This window comes from Rhinoderma darwinii, chromosome 3 (assembly GCF_050947455.1).
Source record: "Rhinoderma darwinii isolate aRhiDar2 chromosome 3, aRhiDar2.hap1, whole genome shotgun sequence".
NCBI lineage: Eukaryota > Metazoa > Chordata > Amphibia > Anura > Rhinodermatidae > Rhinoderma > Rhinoderma darwinii.
In genome coordinates, this window is record NC_134689.1 from 121,757,514 (window position 1) to 121,779,856 (window position 22,343).

At 40.9% G+C, this 22,343-nt stretch overlaps 1 protein-coding gene across 1 annotated transcript in view; it reads left to right on the top strand.

The window, feature by feature from the left end:
* Positions 1–12,379: 12,379 nt before the first annotated feature.
* SNCB (synuclein beta) overlaps positions 12,380–22,343 on the top strand; it is a 50,834-nt gene continuing 40,870 nt past the window's right edge. Inside the window, exons 1-3 of the mRNA XM_075856633.1 lie at positions 12,380–12,687; positions 12,790–12,842; positions 13,941–14,077. Coding sequence (XP_075712748.1) covers positions 13,957–14,077 — 121 coding nt within the window. The 5' untranslated portion in view covers positions 12,380–12,687; positions 12,790–12,842; positions 13,941–13,956. The remainder of the gene's footprint in view (positions 12,688–12,789; positions 12,843–13,940; positions 14,078–22,343) is intronic.

Sequence of the window (22,343 nt, forward strand, 5' to 3'; positions counted from 1 at the left end):
AATTACATATTAACTTTATTCTGTCAGTCCGATTCTGGCGATACCAAATGTATGGCACTTTATGTCTTACAACTTTTTGCACAATAAAATTACTTTTGTAAAAAGAATGTATTTTTTCTGTCACCATGTTATGAGAACAATAACTTTTTAATTTTGTCGTCGACGCGGCTGTATGAGGGCTTCATTTTTGCGAGATGAGCTATAGTTTTTATAGGCACCTTTTTTTGATAAATGCAACGTTTTGATCACTTTTTATTTACATTTTTTGTAGGTCTAAGTGACAAAAAAACTGAAATACTGGCATTGTTTTTTACGGTTTTTTTTACGCCGTTCACCGCGTGGAATAAATAACTTTAATTTGTTTCAATAATAAAGTTCTTGATAAGGGGAAAAGGGCAATTGTGTTTATTTTATTACTTGAAACTTTAATTATATTTTTTACAACTTTTTTTTCACTTTTTTGACACTTCTTGTTACACTTTTCTTTAGTCCCACTAGGGGACTTGAAGGTCCAACTGTAAGATTTTTTTTCTAATACATTGCACTATCCATGTAGTGCAATATATTAGATCTGCCAGTCATTTACTGATAGCAAGCCAATTAGGCTTCGCCTCCGGGAGGCCATTGTTAGGTCTCCTGTTGCCATAGTAGCAGTCAGCTGCCGATCTGCTGACAACCACAAAGATGCAGCGATTGCTTTTGATCGCTGCATCTAAGGGGTTAATGGCAGGGATCGGAGCTAGCTCCGGTTCCTGCCGTTACAGGTGGATGTCAGCTGTAATATACAGATGACATCCACCACTGATGACGCCGGCTCAGCTCCTGAGTCAGCGCAATCTTGCCGACGGCCCCTTCAATGGGCAGGCGCTGGAAGTTTTCCGTGATAGACACACCTATTAGGCCTCTGGTTGCCATTGCAGCCACCGACACCCGGCGATTTCTTTGCTGGGGTGCTGATGAGCTGCAAACACCTTAAATACAGCGATCGCATTTGACCGCTGCATTAAAGGGCTTAATGGCGGGGATCGAAGCTAACTTCGGTCCCCGCCATTACAGCAGGTTGTCAGCTGTAAGATACAGCTGACATCCAGGGATGATGGCACCGACTAAGCTTCTGAGCCGGTGCCTTCCATTTGTCGTAGGTATACAACATTTTGCGGGAAGCACTGGTTTTCCATGACGTATACTTGCGATAAATGTCGGGAAGGGGTTAAATATGAACTGTTAGGAAATGTCCGTTCCTTTAAAAGGAACCATTCACCAGCATTTCACCTATTGAACTCTACTCACCCCTCGCTGGCCACTGCTGTCAAAAGTTCATTGCTGTTATCCCCTCTCCTAAACTCCTCCTCCGACCATAAATAACGATCTGCAAACATTTTGCCCCTTTTATGGTAATAATCCATCAGTCTCATTCGTTCCTCTTCTTATGCCCGCCCACCGCTGAAAACTGGCCTGCCATGAATGCAGAAATCTCATCTGAGATAGCGCGCATGCGCCGGTCAAGTATGGTCCGACACCCTTCCCTCCTTCGTCCAGGCCTCAAATCTAATTATGGCGCATGCGCCACTATAGTGTCCCGTTGCGCGCACGCAGCAGAACAGGACATCGATGCGCAGGATTTCGCGTCTGCTGGGGGAGACAAGGAGCTGTCAATCTAAACTAAGGAGTCGGGGTTAAGTTGGAAAGACTTGGGGAATGAAAATATGACTCTTTTCGAACTAATATATGACTCTTTTATATTCATTAGCATACAGTGAGGGAACACTAAAAAACGAAATATGAAAGGTACAGAGCCGACTTAAAAGATAATTATAGGTTACATAATAATTATTTTTCACCCACTTCCACCAGGTATCGCTGGTTTACTAGGTGAAATGCTGGTGACAGGTTCCCTTTAGGATTGCCATGACTACTAGTCTAGCTTCTGCGGCGTGTCCTCATAGGCTTGCTGTCAGTGTATTAGAGTAGCGATCGGGGCATCAGGTCCTCAAGTCCCTTAGTGGGACAAGTAAAAAAAGTAAAAAAATGTAAATAAAAATGTGGTAAAACAATAAAAACACACACATTTCAAATAAAAATAAAGCTAAACTGACTTTTTTTCCCATAGTAAGTCTTTTATTATGGGAAAAACCGTAAAAATAAAAAAAAACTATACATAATTGGTATCGCCGCGTCCGTAACGACCCAAACTACAAAACTATTATGTAATTTATCCCGCACGGTGAACGCGGTAAAAAAAAAACATGAAAAACAGCGCCAGAATCTTTGTTTTTAGGTCACATCTCCTTCCAAAAAATGCTAGAAAAAGTGATCAAAAAGTCACATTTACTCCAAAATAGTACTAATAAAAAACGACAATCCGTCCCGCAAAAAATAATCCCTGACACCGCTTTGTGCACGCAAAAATAATAAAGTTATGGGTCTTAGAATATGGCGACACAGAAAACAAATGATTTTATAAAAAAAGTGATTTTATTGTGCAAAAGCTGCACTACATAAAAAAAACTATATAAATTTGGTATCGCCGTAATCGTATCGACCCGCAGAATAAAGCTAACATGTAATTTAGGGCGCACTGTGGATGCAGAGAAAAAAAACAATAAAAAACTATTCCAGAATTGCTTGTTTTTGGTAATTTCCTTTACCAAAAAATGAAATAAAAAGTGATCAAAAAGTCCTACGTGCTCTAAAATGGTACCAATAAAATCTACAGCCCGTCTTGCAAAAAACAAGCCCGCACACCGCTCAATCAGCCGAAAAATAAAAAAGTTACGGCACTAGTAATGCGGTGATGAAAAAACATCTCAATGCGCAGGCCGGAGGGGAACATTCCTTCAGTTTCAGGTCCCTAGTATTTAGGAACTAGGAAAGGGCAGGGACATAGCACATCCGCTGGAAGCGAGGGTGCCCGTATTATACCAGCGCAAAACTTTCCCAGTAATATTTCCCAAACTACGAAGGAGAAAAAGTCCCCAAAAGGTGCAGAGCGTTACAAAAGGGGGATAAGAAAGAAAACCGTTTATCAGTGCGACACCGGCCTGCGCATAACGGATCGCTTCACAGCGTAACACACATCTATGGATAATTGTATTATTTACCCCATTATTATACCCTCTTATTATACCCTGATGTACTCCGCACAGATTACATATGCCACCACATTATAAACTGAAATACCAGCAAAACCCCAAACAGAACTATTACCAAGCAAAATCCATGCTCAAAATGGCGGTCTTTCCCTTGTTAGCCCTACAGTGTGCCCAAAAAGCAATTTATGGCCACAAGTAAGGCATTACCATGCCTGGGAGAACCCGCTTAACAATTTATGGGGTAAGATTCTCTAGGGGCACAACATCTTGTGCGGTGAATGGGCAGATCAGTGGAGAAATTGCAATTTTCACTTTGCACAATCCACTGCGTATTCATTTCTGAAAAACACCTGTGGAGTCTAAATTCTCACTACACCCCTTGATAAATGCCTTTAGGGGTGTAGTTTCTAAAACGGGGTCACTTTTGTTTGGTACATCAGGGGTTTTGCAAATGCAACATGGCGTCCGCAAACCATTACAGCAAAATCTACGCTCCAAAAGATAAATACCGCTCCTTTTCTTCTGAATGCTCCCATATATGTAAACAGCTGATTATAACCACATATGGGGCGTTACTGTACTCGGGAGAAATTACTTTACAAATGTTGGGGTGCTTTTTCTTCTCTATTCCTTGTAAAAATGAAAAATGTGTATCTAAAACGACATCTTGTTGGAAAAAAAAAATTATTTTTCATTTTCATGGCTTAATTCTAATTAATTCAGCAAAAAACCTTTGGGATCAAAATTTTCACTATACCCCTAGATGATTCCTCAGGGGGTGCAGTTTCCCAAATGGAGTCACTTTTGGGGTGTTTCCACTGTACTAGTACTACAGGGGCTCAGCAAATGTGACATGACACCCAGAAACCATTCCAAAATCCAAATGGTGCTCCTTCCATTCTGAGCCCTACCGTGTGTCCAAACAGATGTTTGTGACCACATGTGGGGTATTATTTTACTTGGGAGAAGTTGCTTTACAAATGTTGCGGTGCTTTTTCTCCTTCAGTCCTTGTATAAATGGAAAAAAAATACCTAAACCTACATTTTCTTTGAAAAAATGTAGATTTTCATTTTTACGGCCTAGTTACAATAAGTTCTGTAAAAAACCTGTGGGGTCAAACTGGTCACTCTACCCCTAGATAATTCCCTCATGGGGTGTAGTTTCCAAAATGGGGTCACTTGTTGGGGTTTCCACTGTTTTGTCACCTCTGGGGCTTTGCAAATGTGACATGGCCTCCGCAAACCATTCCTGCTAAATTTGAGCTCCAAGAGCCAAATGGCGCTCTTTCCCTTCTAAGCCCTGCCGTGTGTCCAAACAACTGTTTATTACCACATGTGGGGTATTGTTTTACTCGGGAGAAATTGCTCTACAAATGTTGTGGTGCTTTTTCTACTTTAGTTCTCTTGGAAATGAAAAAAAATTAGCTAAACTTACATTTTATTTGAAAAAATGTAGATTATCATTTTCATGACCTAGTTCCAAAAATGTTTGCAAAAAAACTGGCCGGTCAAAATGCTTGCTACACCCCTAGATAAATTCTTCGAGGGGTGTAGTTTCCCAAATGGGGTCACTTTTGGGGGGTTTCCACTGTTTTAGTTCCACTAGACCTGTTCAAAGCTGACATGGTGCCTAAAATATATTCTAATAAAAAGGAGGCCCAAAATCCACTAGGTGCTCCTTTGCTTCTGAGGCCGGTGCTTCAGTCCCGTAGCACGCTACGGCCACATGTGGGATATTTCCTAAAACTGCAGAACCTGGGCAATAAATATTGAGTTGCATTTCTTGGGTAAAACCTTCTGTGGTACAAAAAAAATGGATTCAAAATGAATTTCTGGAAAAAAATAATGAACTTTGTAAATTTCACCTCTACTTTGCCTTAATTCCTGCGCAATGTCTAAAGGGTTAAGAAACTTTCTAAATGCTGTTTTGAATACTTTGAGGGGTGCAGTTTTTAAAATGGGGTGACTTATTGGGGGTTTCTAATATCTAAGGACCTCAAAGTCACTTCACAACTGAACTGGCCCCTGTAAAAATAGCATTTTGAAATTTTCTTGAAAATGTGAGAAATTGCTGCTAAAGTTCTAAGCCTTGTAACGTCCTAGAAAAATAAAATGATGATCAAAAAACGATGCCAATCTAAAGTAGACATATGGAGGATGTTAGTTAGCAACATTTTTGTGTGGTATAACTGCCTGTCTTACAAGCAGATGCATTTAAATTGAGAAAAATGCTACATTTTTGCAATTTTTCGCTAAATTTTGGTGTTTTTCACAATAAATACTGAATGTATCGGGCAAATTTTGCCAGTAACATAAAGTCCAATGTGTCACGAGAAAACAATCTCAGAATCGCTTGGGTAGGTGAAAGCATTCAGAAGTTATTACCACATAAAGTGAAACATGTCAGATTTGAAAAATGAGGCTCTGTCAGGAAGGTCAAAAGTGGCCAAAGAGGGAAGGGGTTAAAAAATTTTCATTTTATGGAATTTTGGGGAAAAATTGTTGGCAGTACAGGTGGGCTTAAATTCTTCTGAGATTTAGGGTTCAAATGTTGGTAGGTATAGTATTATACGCTGTTAGTAATTCTTGTATTTTCGCTTCTATATTATAACCCGTAAATATAAAGCATGACACATTTCCAAAGACTATAGCTATATAAATCGCATGTCCATGGGCAGGTAGCTTAGTACTGCAGATGATTTAGTGCTCTGTATTTGTGCTCTGTTGGTGCACATATATGATAACATCAAATATTCATTAAATACAGTCCTTTGACAATTCTAATGCATTTTAAATCCCGGTACACCGCATATGAGAAAGAAGTCCTCTGTATTGTTTGCCTTTCTTTCCTAGTCACTGGAAGGGCCAGGGATGATGTTTTTATCCCTAAAAAGAGAAAATGATCATTGGCAGCCCTGTGCTTGTGTTAATAAAGCCTATTTCAGGAGGAGCTAAAAGGAAAACCCCTGGACCATAGCAGGCATCAGGGATTTTTATAGGTTCCAGTGGAAGAATCCTTTTACATCTAGACTGAGCAGTTTCCATTAACTAAACACTGACAACAAGAGCAAGGAAAGAATCTGTTGATACAGCGATGGGAATTTCTACATTAGGTGGATTACTAAAACATACGTAATATAAGATATGAGTTCACTGGTAGGTTTCAAGCATATCTGCACATAAGTGGAAATTCTGAGTGAATCTTTTGTAAGGCTTCTGTTATTAACATTTGTCAGTTGTCACCTATCCACAGGATGGCTGCAGTGGGGATGAGTTGTATGGATCAATGGGCAAGTATGTGTATGGCTCATTCTATGCTAAGCTATAGAAAATATGGAAACAGCACAGTGGATAGGTGATAAATCTTAATAATGGGAACACTTCTTTAAGGTTAAGTGTAGGGTTGTATCGTGGCAGGGCATTGCTCATAAGTCTCAGAATAAATACGAAATTATTAAAGGTTGTAATTGTAATGATTTTTTTTAGAAAAATGATGCTGTATCAATTATATTCTCATCTTGCGGACACTTTATACATTGCTTTATTAGCAATTATCTGAATTCCTTGGTAAGCAAAATAAATTCCTGTAGCAGCATTATATTAGAGCAGTGCTGATATCTATTCCTGTTTAAAGTGGATTTTAAGGCTAGGTTCACACCATATTTGCGGTGAATGTTCAATGTACACTACCGTTCAAAAGTTTGGGGTCACCCAGACAATTTAGTGTTTTCCATGAAAACTCACACTTATATTTATCAAATGAGTTGCAAAATGACTAGAAAATATAGTCAAGACATTGACAAGGTTAGAAATAATGATTTTTATTTGAAATAATAATTTTCTCCTTCAAACTTTGCTTTCGTCAAAGAATGCTCCATTTGCAGCAATTACAGCATTGCAGACCTTTGGCATTCTAGCTGTTAATTTGCTGAGGTAATCGGGAGAAATTTCACCCCATTCTTCCAGAAGCCCTCCCACAAGTTGGATTGGCTTGATGGGCACTTCTTGCGTACCATACGGTCAAGCTGCTCCCACAACAGCTCTATGGGGTTGAGATCTGGTGACTGCGCTGGCCACTCCATTACAGATATAATACCAGCTGCGTGCTTCTTCCCTAAATAGTTCTTGCATAATTTGAAGGTGTGCTTTGGATCATTGTCCTGTTGTAGGATGAAATTGGCTCCAATCAAGCGCTGTCCACAGGGTATGGCATGGCGTTGCAAAACGGAGTGATTGCCTTCCTTATTCAAAATCCCTTTTACCTTGTACAAATCTCCCACTTTACCAGCACCAAAGCAACCCCAGACCATCACATTACCTCCACCATGCTTGACAGATGGCGTTAGGCACTCTTCCAGCATCTTTTCAGTTGTTCTGCGTCTCACAAATGTTCTTCTGTGTGATCCAAACACCTCAAACTTCGTTTCGTCTGTCCATAACACTTTTTTCCAATCTTCCTCTGTCCAATGTCTGTGTGCTTTTGCCCATATTAATCTTTTCCTTTTATTAGCCAGTCTCAGATATGGCTTTTTCTTTGCCACTCTGCCCTGAAGGCCAGCATCCCGGAGTCGCCTCTTCACTGTAGACGTTGACACTGGCGTTTTGCGGGTACTATTTAATGAAGCTGCCAGTTGAGGAACTGTGAGGCGTCTATTTCTCAAACTAGAGACTCTAATGTACTTGTCTTGTTGCTCAGTTGTGCAGCGGGGCCTCCCACTTCTCTTTCTACTCTAGTTAGAGCCTGTTTGTGCTGTCCTCTGAAGGGAGTAGTACACACCGTTGTAGGAAATCTTCAGTTTCTTGGCAATTTCTCGCATGGAATAGCCTTAATTTCTAAGAACATGAATAGACTGTCGAGTTTCACATGAAAGCTCTCTTTTTCTAGCCATTTGGAGAGTTTAATCGAACCCACAAATGTAATGCTCCAGATTCTCAACTAGCTCAAAGGAAGGTCAGTTTTATAGCTCCTCTAAACAGCAAAACTGTTTACTGTAAAGGAACTGCCAGGCACAGCTTCGGGGTTAACTCCCATAATTAATCAGTCAGCACCTGAATCTACATCCCTGAGACTGACTCCAGCTTCCACCACTCAGGCTGGCAGGCTTAGGAGTGGGAGAGCCTATCGCAACCTGGCCAGACTCAGCTAGCTCCCGCCCTCGGTCTATTTAAGCCTGCCCTTCCTGTCCCTCGGTGCTTGTGATTCTTTTCGTGTGGTTTCCTGGCCCAGCTCAGCTCCTTCTATTTTGATCCTGCTCCATACAGACCCTGGCTTACTGACTACTCTTCTGCTCTTCGTTTGGTACCTCGCACACTCCTGGCTTGACTCGGCTCGTTCACCTCTCTGGTTGCTCACGGTGTTGCCGTGGGCAACTGCCCCTTTCCCTTGCTTGTATTCCCTTGTATGTTTGTCGTGTTTGTCGTGCACTTACTGAGCGCAGGGACCGCCGCCCAGTTGTACCCCGTCGCCTAGGGCGGGTCGTTGCAAGTAGGCAGGGACAGAGTGGCGGGTAGACTAGGGCTCACTTGTCCGTTTCCCTACCCCCCGTCATTACATTTACAGTGGTGCTAACATAATTGCACAAGGGTTTTCAAGTGTTTTCTAATCATCCATTAGCCTTCTAACACAGTTAGCAAACACAATGTACCATTAGAACACTGGAGTGATGGTTGCTGGAAATGGACCTCTATACACCTATGTAGATATTGCATTAAAAAATAGACGTTTGCAGCTAGAATAGTAATTTACCACATTAACAATGTATAGAGTGTTTTTCTGATTAATTTAATGTTATCTTCATTGAAAAAAAACTGTGCTTTTCTTTAAAAAATAAGGAAATTTCTAAGTGACCCTAAACTTTTGATCGGCAATGTATATGCCGGAATATTCTCCCACAGTATATATTTAACATGCCCATAGGCTATCATTAGGAAGACGTATGCCATTTGGTATGTTTGGTAGGTATAATGTTACCTCAACTGATTTAAAAAGCATAATCGACCACGCTTTTTAATTCAGCCATTTAAATCCCAAATTTGGTGTAAACCTGGCCAAAGAAGTACTACAGTGTATTCACCTTAAATCTAACTAGTACTGATGTGGCTATTACAGGCATTTACGACTGCAGGTTGTTTTATCTAGAAACTGTAAGGCCCTGTTCAGATCTGCGTTTGGAATTCCGTTGTTCTGCTCCATCAGAATAGCAGAACAACGAAGATGCCGGAAGCGCAGGCACCATTGAACAACTGAGAAAGGCAGCGCCCGACGGAACCCATTGACTTTAATGGTTCTGTTTGGTTAATGGTTCTGTTTGGTTTCCGTCAGGGTTTTCGTCGTTTTACCGGAAATAATAGCATGCAGCGCTATTGTTTCCGGTATCTTTGGCGGAATCTGTGACGGAGGCCCCTAACAGAACCTCCAACACAGATGTGAATGTTAAATTGCATCATGTAATTCTAGTATAAAACTAGCTTCATAGAGGACATACCGTTTGTTTTAGGCACGTGCCTCTGCTGTCTTCTTAGCCCTTCACCCACTTTTGTTTTTGTGTTAATTTTCTTTTTCCTGTGTAGCAATAAATAAATAAAAATAAAATAGTAATATTGTATTCAAATGATGTATCCCTGATCTACTTGCACTCGAGCCATTTAGTTTTTTTCTTTTATTTTTAAGACAAATTGAAAATACATAAAACGAACAACTGTACATATCACATATACCCTGAATACAACAATGAATATTACCAACATGATCCGAAACCAACAACTCACGTTCATTGTGCTCATTTCTATACACTAGGACCATAGAAACAAATGGCCCATATATAATAGTTCCACTTTTTTACCACGACCCTACTGAATACATATACTCTATAACTCCTATAAAAAAAACAGAGCATATCACTAGATAGTTTTAACTCTGCACAAAAAAATATATGAACCAACAACGTACAGCTGCTTAGTTTCTTCACAGAACATTATAACAATTAAACCCCCATCCCAAAAAACAAAAACAAAACAATAAACAAAAAAAAATTATATCTCCAAACCACTTTCTCCTCCAATACTTCCCTTTCCAGTGCCTCAAACCGACACTGAATCCATGGGGCCCAACCAGAGAAGAAGAAAAGAGATCTTCCCCTTCTTTCTAAAATCATTCTTTCCCAACAATTCTATAATTCTATTGGTGTATTTAACCCATTTATCTACCGATAGAGGGATTTTTCTCTTCCAATTCAATAAAATACACTTCCTAGCATAATAAAGTAATTTTCCCACTGCCATAGTTCTCCCCGCAGACCCCTCTCCCACCTCCAGAGCACTCAATAAACAAATCCAAGGGACTAGAGATATTCTTACTTGTAAAATCCCAAAAATATCATTATAGATCTCTTCCCAGAACATATTTCTTTTTGGGCACATCCATAGTAGATGCAGGTTATCAGCTTCTAGACATTTAGGGCACCTGGCTTCCTGATGCCCATAGAATTTGGCTATTTTGGTGAGGGAGAAATGTAGATTGTGAACAATAAAAAATTGTGATATCCTATGGGCCGGGCTGGTTGACACTTTTTTGAGACCCCTTAATACCATTCTCTACCATCCCTAGTACATAGAATCTCTTCCCAGTACTTCCTGGATTTACCTGGATTCCTTACCAACCTTTGCCTCATATAGGATTTATATAATTTAGACGACAGCCCCTTATTAGAAAGTGAATTCATCATTAATTTAATCAATTCTGGAACCTCCACAATCCTCATTGCTCGGCCATTTAGTTTTTATTATGAATTATTACATTATTTAATTCTGTTATTTATAATTATATAATAATAATAATAATAATAATAATAATAATAATAATAATAATAATAATAATGACAAAATGTCTGGCAGAACTGAACAAAGAGAAAGGAGACACATTAAGGGCGGGTTCACACATGGCGGAATTGCACTTAAATTCCGCTGCGGACACTCCGCAGCGTTAATCCGCAGCGGAGCCGTTTCTACATTGACTTTCACTTTAATTTAGCAGTGTTCGTTTACACGATGCGTACAATTCCGCTGCGGAGCATAGGCTGCGGAGCGGAATTTGGTGTCCGCAGCATGCTCTGTCTGTTGCGGAGCAGTGGCGGACTCATGGCGGAATTTCTCCATTGACTTCAATGGAGATTCAAAGTTCCGCAATGAAGTCCGCAGCTGTCATGCACATGTCATGTGTGCTGCGGATGCGTCTTGCTTTTTTTACTTGACATTTCTTCATTCTGGCTGGACCTATGTATTTCTAGGTCTACAGCCAGACTGAGGAAGTCAATGGGGCTCCCGTAATGACGGGAGCGTTGCTAGGAGACGTCTGTAAATAGTCACTGTCCAGGGTGCTGAAAGAGTTAAGCGATCGGCAGTAACTGTTTCTGCACCCGGGACAGTGACTACCGATCTCAATATACATGTATCTGTAAAAAAATATATAAGTTCATACTTACCGAGAACTCCCTGCGTCTGTCTCCAGTCCGGCCTCCCAGGATGACGTTTCAGTCTAAGTGACGGCTGCAGCCAATCACAGGCCAAGCACAGGCTGCAGCGGTCACATGGACTGGCGCGTCATCCAGGGAGGTCGGGCTGGATGCCGAAAGAGGGACGCGTCACCAAGACAACGGCCGGTAAGTATGAAAATCGTTTACTTTCACTAGGGAAAGTGCTGTCCCTTCTCTCTATCCTGCACTGATAGGGAGAAGGGAAGCACTTTTCCCGCAGTCTGCAGCAGCTAGTCCGCATCAATGTACTGCACATTTTGTGCAGATCCGCTGCAGAATCTGCAACGCAGATTCTGTGCGGCATCGATGCGGACAGTTGCGGAGGAATTCCGCCATGTGTGGTCATGCCCTTACAGACAAGGTAAATGGAACAAATGCCTTATTGTGACATTTTAATATCCGCCAGCCTTTTAAATATATCCACTAAACACATATATACATGTACATTTAAACATGTTTCTTTAGATAAGTGACCAACTATTATAATCATGGATGATACAATACATTATAATAAAGATTGCAGAAAGCTATTGGCTGATGGAATGAAAGAATTGAAAAATGGTGCCCTAGCTACGGGTTCATGGTAGTGGCTGACGTGTATCTGACCTCACCATGTCTGATGGGAAGAGGGAAGTTACAGAGCATCCTTGCATGAAGGAGACAAGGTCAGAGATGAGAGCTGAGGGAGGGTTTTTCATTTTGCGTATGTAATTTTATGGGTTGTGTTGGGGGCTGGTAATAAAAAGCTAGGTTCTTCTGTCTTCTAGCAGCAGCATAGAGGGGGCAGTTTTTGACTGTGGGCTCCTGCTTCTGATATCTATTCTTGGTTGTTTATAGGGTCTCCTACCACAAGGGGGTAGACAGCACTCACATAAGCATTAAGCACTTTCAAGTGGAGCTTCATCTAGGAGACAGAGGCGGGTGTACAGCTGAGTAGCATCCCATGGCTCTGTAGCACCAACACTGCCTACTGAGGGACCCCCTGAGATATCTACATCTGATCCCTCCTCTGGTTTATCGTCACATAGAGAAATAACTGAAACCAATTTACCTCTGAACCCCAGGTAAGGGAGGGTGAGGGGCAGGCAGAGCTGCATTTATAAGGAGCTTCATCACAGCTGCTCCATCTGTCTGACATTTTCCTCTGCCTTTTTTCACACTTACAGGCAGCCGGTTCCAGAAAAGCGACAGCACCTGCAATAAGATTGGGTCTGAGAAGGTCAGTGTTTGTATTTATAATTCTCTACTTATGGTCGATTGCATTGTTGTCCAACGAAACCTGTTTGCAGGGCCCCTAGGACACAAGAGAGTGGGGGTAGTTGCATCTGTCATAGGAAAAAAAGCATTGGCTGGTCTCATCTGCATCATGCCTGGGGAGACAATTCCAGGTCCTTCTACTAATTCCTCTGTTTATGTCTGATAATATGGGGAGACACCGAATATAATATAGCCTAATCTCCCATTATGTGTAAGTCTGAGTAACAGATGAATAATCCTGATGCTTAGCGAGGGTGGAACTAAGGTGTCCTCAGGGTAATTTCTGGTCTGTCATCATCATCTGCTGTCTCTCTATAATCACAAGATGGCCAAACTGTAGTCTTCATCTTATCCATCATAGTATTTCTAGTGTCCTCTTTTTCTAATATCACATCCCCATCTTTTGCTCATGCAATGCTTATGTACAGGGTAATGCTGGGATTGCTGCACCTCCCCCTCGTACCCTTCCTCCTTTATTTTGCAGAGGAAAAAAATCCAGGTTTCAAGGACATGAGGCCAATCTCGCAGAATTATGTTGCCTGAATATTTACACTGAATTACACCTGTTCAGAGCTTTATTAAAATATGCCATTCACATACACCATACACATATACACATGCCATACACATATACACACAATGAATGTCTATTTGAATGATTATATATGTAAATATATCAGTGTTTCCATCATAGATATAAATCTTTGTATGATAGTTACACTTATATATAAAATAGCAGATTACACTTACACACTAGCTATATCTCTCATATACATATATTAGATCACCTTATTTAGTATGGATATTTTTCCTATGAATATAAATCATACAAGCATATATGTATACATATACAATTCTAGAATGACATGTGTAACATTCATTTTACTGACTCATTGTTAGCCCTTGCTCCACCAGAACAAGGAAGGTACTAATCTGATGTGAGTAGGGGTAGCTTCCTATTTGAAAAGCAGGTCAGAGTGAGCTGCAGGGGCTTCTGCTATCACTCTGCCTCCTGTGCTTACACTACTAAGCTGCTGCCTCCTCTCCCCCCTATCTGCAGACTGCAACAGATCAGAATGGATGTGTTTATGAAAGGCTTGTCCAAAGCAAAAGAAGGGGTGGTGGCTGCAGCTGAGAAAACCAAGCAAGGGGTGGCAGAAGCTGCAGAGAAGACCAAGGAAGGAGTTCTATATATGGGTAAGTATCTCAAGACTATCACAGACTTGTGCTCTACAAGTAACTGTTGTCTGTAAGCCAATAACTAAAGCCTCTAGACAAACCATTAATCTTTGGTGAATATAGTCTGGGGTTAAAAATGACCTTATCCATATTCATTATATCCTTAGATGACTTGAGAATTTATATGTGTCTATATGGAACGAAGTGCTTAATTTGTAGCTTTAGATATAAATTAACGGTAAATAGGTATCCAAAATATCCACAAAATCGCAAAAACTTTTTCCATTAAAAAAAAATTAAAAAAATTAATAACGACAGTAAGAGGCCTTAAAGTGACATGTCACTAGTTCATATAATGGAAACAGTTTATCTGACCTAAATCCCACTGAACCCCAGATTCCAGTGCCATTTTTCATTTGTTCCTTGGCCAACCTGTTCCTGAGACATGGACCCTTGTTGTGTTGGTGCCCTATATTCTAATTCCCTGTAGTTAGCCAACAGGGCGTGAACTACACTGATACTCCAAAGGTGAAGTCAGATCCACAGCCTCTGATGTTGTTCAATCAGCGCAAAGCAGCTTTAGTCCAGTTAGGCACAGCGTGATCTTACTAGAACAACCTTATCTCGCATAACCACGCAGGGTGAAGACTTCAGAGCAGATCTGAAGCTGGCTCACGCTGATTGGACACCATCAGAGACTGTGATGCTGGCTCCACCTCGGGAGAATCATTATAGTTCACACCTTGTTGGTCAGCCACAGGAGAGTAACATATAGAGCACCAATACAACGGGGAGCCATATCTCAAGAACGGGGGGACCAGACACAAAAGAAAAATGGCACTGGAATCAGGGGGCAGCAGGATTCAGCTCAGATAGTTTGAATTTTATGACCTAGTGACATGTCCTCTTTAAATCTGTTCATTATAGAATGTCTTTTGTTACACAGCATACAAAGGAGCTGTCCAGTGCTGAAACCTTCCACATCACTGGCTGGCTTTTATAGGTAAATAGCTCCATGTCATTAGTGGTAGTCCTCAAATATACACAAATATACACTATGTTTGGTCTTGGAAAGCTGACCTTGAGGGCCATGGTGGTAGACAGGTATTGTGTATTTACATGCCATACATTCATGCAGGCAACTCTATGGACAGGACATTTATATCATTTTGTATAGGTGTATCCTTTGTATCTATTTCCATAGGGACTTTGCCTGTCCACAGTTTCACGTGTACTTATCATCTTGTTTTTGGAATTTAAATATGTCAAATTCTGTGCTAATTAATTTCATGATATATAATTATACGGGTCAGCTTATGTTTTTTTCAGTCACAGAGATCCAAATCCCTTTCTTTACTTAGTCTTAGAAATGTATTGCATATCCATAGGATATGCCATAAATGTCTGATAGAGGCGGGTCCTACCTCTGGGGCCAACACCTATCACCCAAACAGGGGTCTCCGACCCGGTCCCACCTGATGAGGGGACTGCTGGCTGCCGCATCCAGACATATAATTAGTGGAGAGGTGGTCAGAAATTTCGGAAACAGCCAAGCTCGCTGTGCTTAAATGTTTCCGTAACACCCATAGAAGTTCATGAGAGTTATGAAAACAGCATAGCACAGTGAGCGCTGTTTCCTTTATTCCAGTCACTTCTTCACTGATTCTCCACCTAAATGCGACAGTCCGCGGCCGCCTCACCAAGCGGGGCACTGTTGGGGAACCCCATTCTGGGGATAGGTGCTAATGTCTTAGATATTTATGGCATATCCTATGGAAGATATGAATATCCATTTAAATGAAATTATTCTGGCTGCTTGCAGCCACCCCTAGGGTGAAATAAGGAGCTACCAAAGATGGATTTATTGTTGTAATGCACAACCAGAAAGTCATATTTTAACTCTTTGGCTGAAAATAAGGTATGTGTTAGATAATTGCTGTATATATAATTCCATAATATATAATGTAGGTGATTCTAGACTTTGAGCTTAGTTTTTATCACATTGGGGGAGATTTGTCAATACAGTCGTAGGATGCATACATTAACAAGATGGCAAAAAATATGTAAATTTCACCAAATTATTAAAATGGCAGACGTGGCTTGATTAATTTGGCACAATTTACTAGGCATGTAAGACACATTTTTCCTACTGGTGGACCCATGCATCAATATTTTATAGCAAAAATTGGCACAGGTTTTAATATATTTGGCAAGTTTTATGTCTCTTCTTAGTCTCGCACCTTTTTCTAGACCCTTTTCAAAACTGTCAAGGTTGGAGCAAAAGCCGTCAAAACAAATACTTAATTTGTCGCACGTCATGTAATGCATTTTTTGGAATCGTTTTTGACCGAATTCTGTCACAGTTTGCTTAGTAAATCTTCCCATTGATATTTTGCATCTAATAATTAAATGCAGATTCTTTAAGAGATTAATGTGTTCCGGGGGGGACAAAAAAAATTCTCTCTTTGCTTGGAGCTGAAAGTGGGTTTAGAGTTGTCACTTTCCTTTCCCCTGATGGGAGTTATGGGTGTAGGTGGATACCATGTCTGGATGTGTCTTTTACAGGTGCTTTAAGAAGTTTGGAATGAAGTGTCTTACTACAAGTTACAATGAATTTGGATTTGTGTTCATGAAGACGCATTCAAAACTGTTTCTTCTCATTATTTATAAGAGCAGAGCTGTACACAGAAAGTACCCCATCATAAAAAAAATGCTCCATAAAAAAGTATAATGCCTCCCTGACAGTATAATGACATTTTTAGTGCCCCACATAGTATAATGCCCTTTATAGTGTCCCCACACAGTATAATGTGCCCTTTAGTGCCCCTCTTACAGTATAATGTCTCCTAAGTGCTCCCACACAGTATATTGCCCCACACACAGTATAATACCTCTTTAGTGCCCCAACACAGAATAATGCCCCTTTAGTGCCCCCATACAGTATAATGCCCCCATAGCTGCCCCATACAGAAAAATAATCATATTTAATAATATAATATATTATAACCCTTTAAAGGACACAGTATTTTGTCTTCTAAATGTGCCCACACAGTATAATTCCCCCTAAGTGCCACATATATTGCCCCCTGTTATGCCCCTACACAGTATAATGTCCCCTTATTGTCCCTCACACAGTATATGCCCCTTAGTGGCCTCCTGGGTGCCACAAACACACACCCCCCTTGTAGAAAGTTCCCCACTGTAGATTGTGCCATACAGCCCCCTTGTAGATTCTGCCATTCAGCCCTCCTGTAGTGCGATACAGCCATCACCTCCCCCTTGTAAATAGTGCCATACAGACCCCACCTCCCCCTTGAAGACAGTGCCCCCAACCTCCCCTTGTAGATAGTGCCATACAGCCCCCTCCCCCTTGTAGAAAGTTCCATACAGTCCTCCACCTTTCCCTTTGTAGACAGTGCCATACAGCCCCCCACCTCCCCCTTGTAGACAGTGCCCCCAAACCTCCCCCTTGTAGACAGTGGCATACAGCCCCCACCTCCCCCTTGTAGAAAGTTTCATACAGTCCTCCACCTTCCCCCTTGTAGACAGTGCCATACAGCCCCCACCTCTCCCTTGTAGACAGCGCCATACAGCCACCCACCTTCCCCATGTAGACAGCGCCATACAGCCCCCTCCACCCCCTTGTAGACAGAGCCCCTTAACAAATAAAACAAAAACTGTATGCTCACCTAGGCCCCGTTCCCGCGACGAATGGGATCCTTGAGTAGGCAGGCGTTATCCAGTGACCTCATCACGCTGGCCTGTGCAGGGATCCTTTCCCTGCGTCTGATATGCAGCAGGCCGAACAGACTGTCGCCTAATAAATGGCAGAGCAGGGAGATACCTTCCAGCTCAGCCATATTGTTCAATAGTATCTATAGCGGCTGTTAGTGGCGCCACTGGGCATGGCACAGGCCCCCTCAATCCGCGAGCCCCATAGCAGCCGCTACGGCTGCTACAGCAGTAGTTACACCGAGAGCAGAGAAGGAGCGCCCAAGCCCGGCGACTGCAGTTGAGTTTCTGTCCGGGCGCTCCTTCTCTACTCTCGGCGTAACTACCGCTTCAGGAACACAAGCAGGGGAAGGGAGGCAGCGCAGCACTCCCTTCCATCTGCTGGAGTGATGTGCCCTGCGCGATGGCACAGGTCGCACACCCCAAAGGCCGGCCCTGTATATATATATATATATATATATATATAAAAGATCGTTTTTGGATGGAAATACTCTTTCAAGTATTCCTACGACCAGTTTGGTTATAACTAAGAATGCACCAAATAACATAAATCAGACTAAGGGCCTTTTACGCGAGCAGATCGATCCCTGCACGCAAACGAGTACCAATCGACGATAACGATGTGTCGATCGGCACTCGTTTGCTCTATTTACTTGAAGCAATGATCGTGGCTATATGGGGGACGAACTAAATTTAATACGATTGTTCATTCCCATTACAGTTTACACAGTGTCGGCAGCACATCCCCTGTTTACACAGGGAGATGTACTTCTGAGAAACAATCATTTTTATGGCCACATAAAAGATTTGATCAGCCCAGAAATGAACAATTGCTCATTCATCGGCTGATCGCTGTCCTGTTTACTCGGGCCGATTAACGGAAACGCGGGTTCCCATGAGCGCTCGTTCGCCAGATCATTTTTCCGTGTAAAAGGGCCTTAAGCTTTTTGTTGATTAATACTACTTGCCATTTCCATCAATTGAAACAAAAACAAGACAAAATTGAGCTATTCATCTGTAATTACATAGACTTACACTTAGCAATATTTTGCACTGTATAGCATTGGTTCCCTTCGTTTATGCCCTCTATAAAAACAAAAGCATCTTTAATCTATACTATCAATAAGTGGATTATTGTATTTAAATGTTTCATCGTACAGCATTTACTAAAAAACTGAACAAAATATATTTTAAGGTTCTGTAAAAACCAGTGTGTAAACAAGCGATTTTTCACAGTATTCATTCACACCTACATGCCAAGAGAGGTGCAAGATAAGCTTGAGAGAGCTGCACATCTAATAAATTAACTATTGCAAGGATAGTGTATAAATTATCCACATATTATTACATAGGAAAATGGGGATGTCAACCAATAAGGATTGATAAGGTTATTGGCAAGATCGTGTTTATTACCTTAATAAGCTCCAACCATGCATGTCCCTGAGTGACACTGCTATTTACATATGTAATGATTTCTTGAAATCCTCAGCTGTTCTTTCTGGGTGAACATGGGTTAATTATAGTTAATCTTAGCGTTTCTTTGTGTATAGCTGAAGCTCTGTCCCTCTGGGCCTCTTGGATGAAATGCTGAACCAAATTAAATGGTCGCTATCAAGGTCTATTTCATGAGCCATTCATTATACAGACAGGCAGAGTATTCTCTCATAAGTGAGTGGTGCTCAGTGATTGTTTTAGCGGTATATGTATTAGTAAGTTGCTGTTTTATTCTTTTATTGTATATGAAAATATGTTCCTTTTCGAATGCTTGATATCAGCGGACATGTCTTCATATTATAGTCCATATCAAGTTAGGAATCCTCTAAATAAATTTGTGTTTATTTTAATGGCATGTGAGCAAGCACACATGAATATTAAGTTATACAATCCCTTGTATATATGTATCACATGTGCCTCCAACTTGTTTTCTCCAAAATGGCAGATGTGCGTTACAGTTGTGTAATACTCAAAAACATTTATTTTCTGTATCAACATCTAAATACCTATTATCTTGTCATCCTCTTAACCTGTACTGTAAATGTATACAAATAATAATATATATCACGGAGTTTATATAGTATATAGTATTGCGCATCTGTGACAGTTACACCCCCTTAAAGGGGTTTTCCAGTCCCTAAAAATTGATGGCCTATCCTCAGGATAGGCCATCAATAGCTGATTGCTCAGGGTCCGACTGCCGGGACCCCCGCCAATCAGCTGTTTTGAAGGGGCCGCAGCGCTCGTGTGAAATACCAACACAGTAGTAGCAGCGGTTTACAGTATTACAGCTTTCTCACATTCACTTCAATGGCAGAAGGTTGTAATACTGTGTAATACTGTGAATCGCTGCTACTGCCGTGTCGACGATTCACAATACCAGCAGTGACAGGAATGAAAGGGAAGCAGCGCTCGCAGAGCGCTGTGGCCCCTTCAAAACAGCTGATCGGCGGGGGTCCTGGCAGTCGGACCCCGAGCGATCAGCTATGGATGACCTAGCCTACAGGGACTGAAAACCCCTTTATTTAGAGACACCCTGTGCAACCACACAGACCGGTTCTGTATAAATACATATATATATATATATATATATATATATATATATATATATATATGTGTGTGTGTGTGTGTGTGTGTGTGTGTGTGTGTGTGTGTATATATATATGCATATATATAAATTAGTACCAAGTACCAGATGGTACTCAGACTCAGGTTCTGACACAATAATGGACTGCAAAGGTCCAGCAGAAGACAACCCAATTTGAAGCTGATTTGGCAGTCATCATTTGCTTCTTGGGACAATTCTTATGGGTTGAATCACAATTTATAATTGTTTAACGATACTATATGACCTGTGTCCACAATGATAACATTATTAAGGTTTTAAGTGAAACTGGACATTCACGTGTTCTGTATAGATTTAAGTCATGCTTCTGTCTTCAAACACTTGGGCCCAACGCAACATTTTTAACAGTGCCACCCAACTATCACATATCATTTACAGTACTGGCCTCCTCAGATAGGACAAAGGGAACTTTTGGGCCACATCAGGCTCCATGGAATGTGTGCAACCACAACCTATACGCTCCCTATAGATATATTCCTGATTGAAGGTAGCCCCTCTGGAGGTCACAAGACCCAAAGGACCTCAGTCCAACTCTAAACAGATCCCTGCCTGATCTATTTTTTGCTAAAGGAGATTGAAACATAATGGTTCCTAACTGATACCATCCACTTTAATGGGATATATTAGGTTTCCATTTTTTTTTTAGTGGGTAGGTAGAATTGCGTAGTGGATTATGCAATTCTGCCCACCACTAACAACAGAAACCTGATGGAAGGGGGCTGATGACCCAACTGATGAAATTTAGTAGAAAGATCCCATTGAAATTAACAGGGACATTATTGGAAACATTTCTGTATTCTTTTCTGTAAAAATTACAGAACTGAATTAACGTAGAGAGAACACAAATGTAAAAAAAACGTACACAGTTATTACATTAGACAAAGTAAAATAATATGTCATGTATAAATGGAGGGAATCAAATCCATCCCCTCCCCCTTCCACTGAATTTGTCAGCCCAAAGAACAGTACTGCCTTCCATGTTCTATTAACCCTCAGAATATTGGTGCCCTCTTTAGAAAGGCTGCTCATCCCCTGCAGTAATAAGGTTGTGAGGTCGTAACAATATCAATAACATCATTATCTCCTCCAGCTTCTTCAGGCAGCTATGTAAATCTGGATCTGTGGAAGTGTTTTGTTCCCTAAGGAGGACATATTAGCTCATGTAAATGAGATCAATATAGATATCTTTATAAATAACTGCTAGTGCTTGCCCACAATAATGTTGGATCCTTCTGCCTAGGTTTCACTCACGTAACCTTTCATAGATTTGCAAATTATAATATCTAATAATAATAATAATAATAATAATAATAATAAAAAGATAGTGGTCTATTTAATTTTTTCTTTGAACTCACAAATTCTGAGAACACATTGGAGCTACCCTCCACCCCAAAGTGAACGGGGTTGGGATACAGTTCCCTGCACAGCTGGTAAACGGGAGCACTGCTGTGCAGGGAAAATCTGTGAAGGCTAACTAGTGACCGATCAGGAAGTCATGGCATAACCTAGTGACATCCCATCAATTCTAATGGTGGGAATACCTCTATAACCATGGTGTGTTTCATTATCCAGTGCATCCAAGAGTCCCTTAAATAGGGCACATGTTTATAATTTATGTAGCATTTAATAATTTTTTGTATAAAATGAGAATTTATGATCATGGTCCAATGCAGAAAAGCTGAACACGTACCTATTCTTTGTATAATATCATTTACCTAATATTCCACATTTTCACTGGTTTTTATGAGATTTTGCACAGTGATTGAGAATGCGCAAATTGATTGTTGAACTATTCAGAAAGCTGAACATTTTTCAAATTCTGACCGCACTGCAAAATTTTGGGTTAAAATATTCTAAGTCTAGCTTTTTATTGATAGTTTTAAAATGCATATGTATTTGTACCCGACGATATATTACAGGCACTCTTCAGCT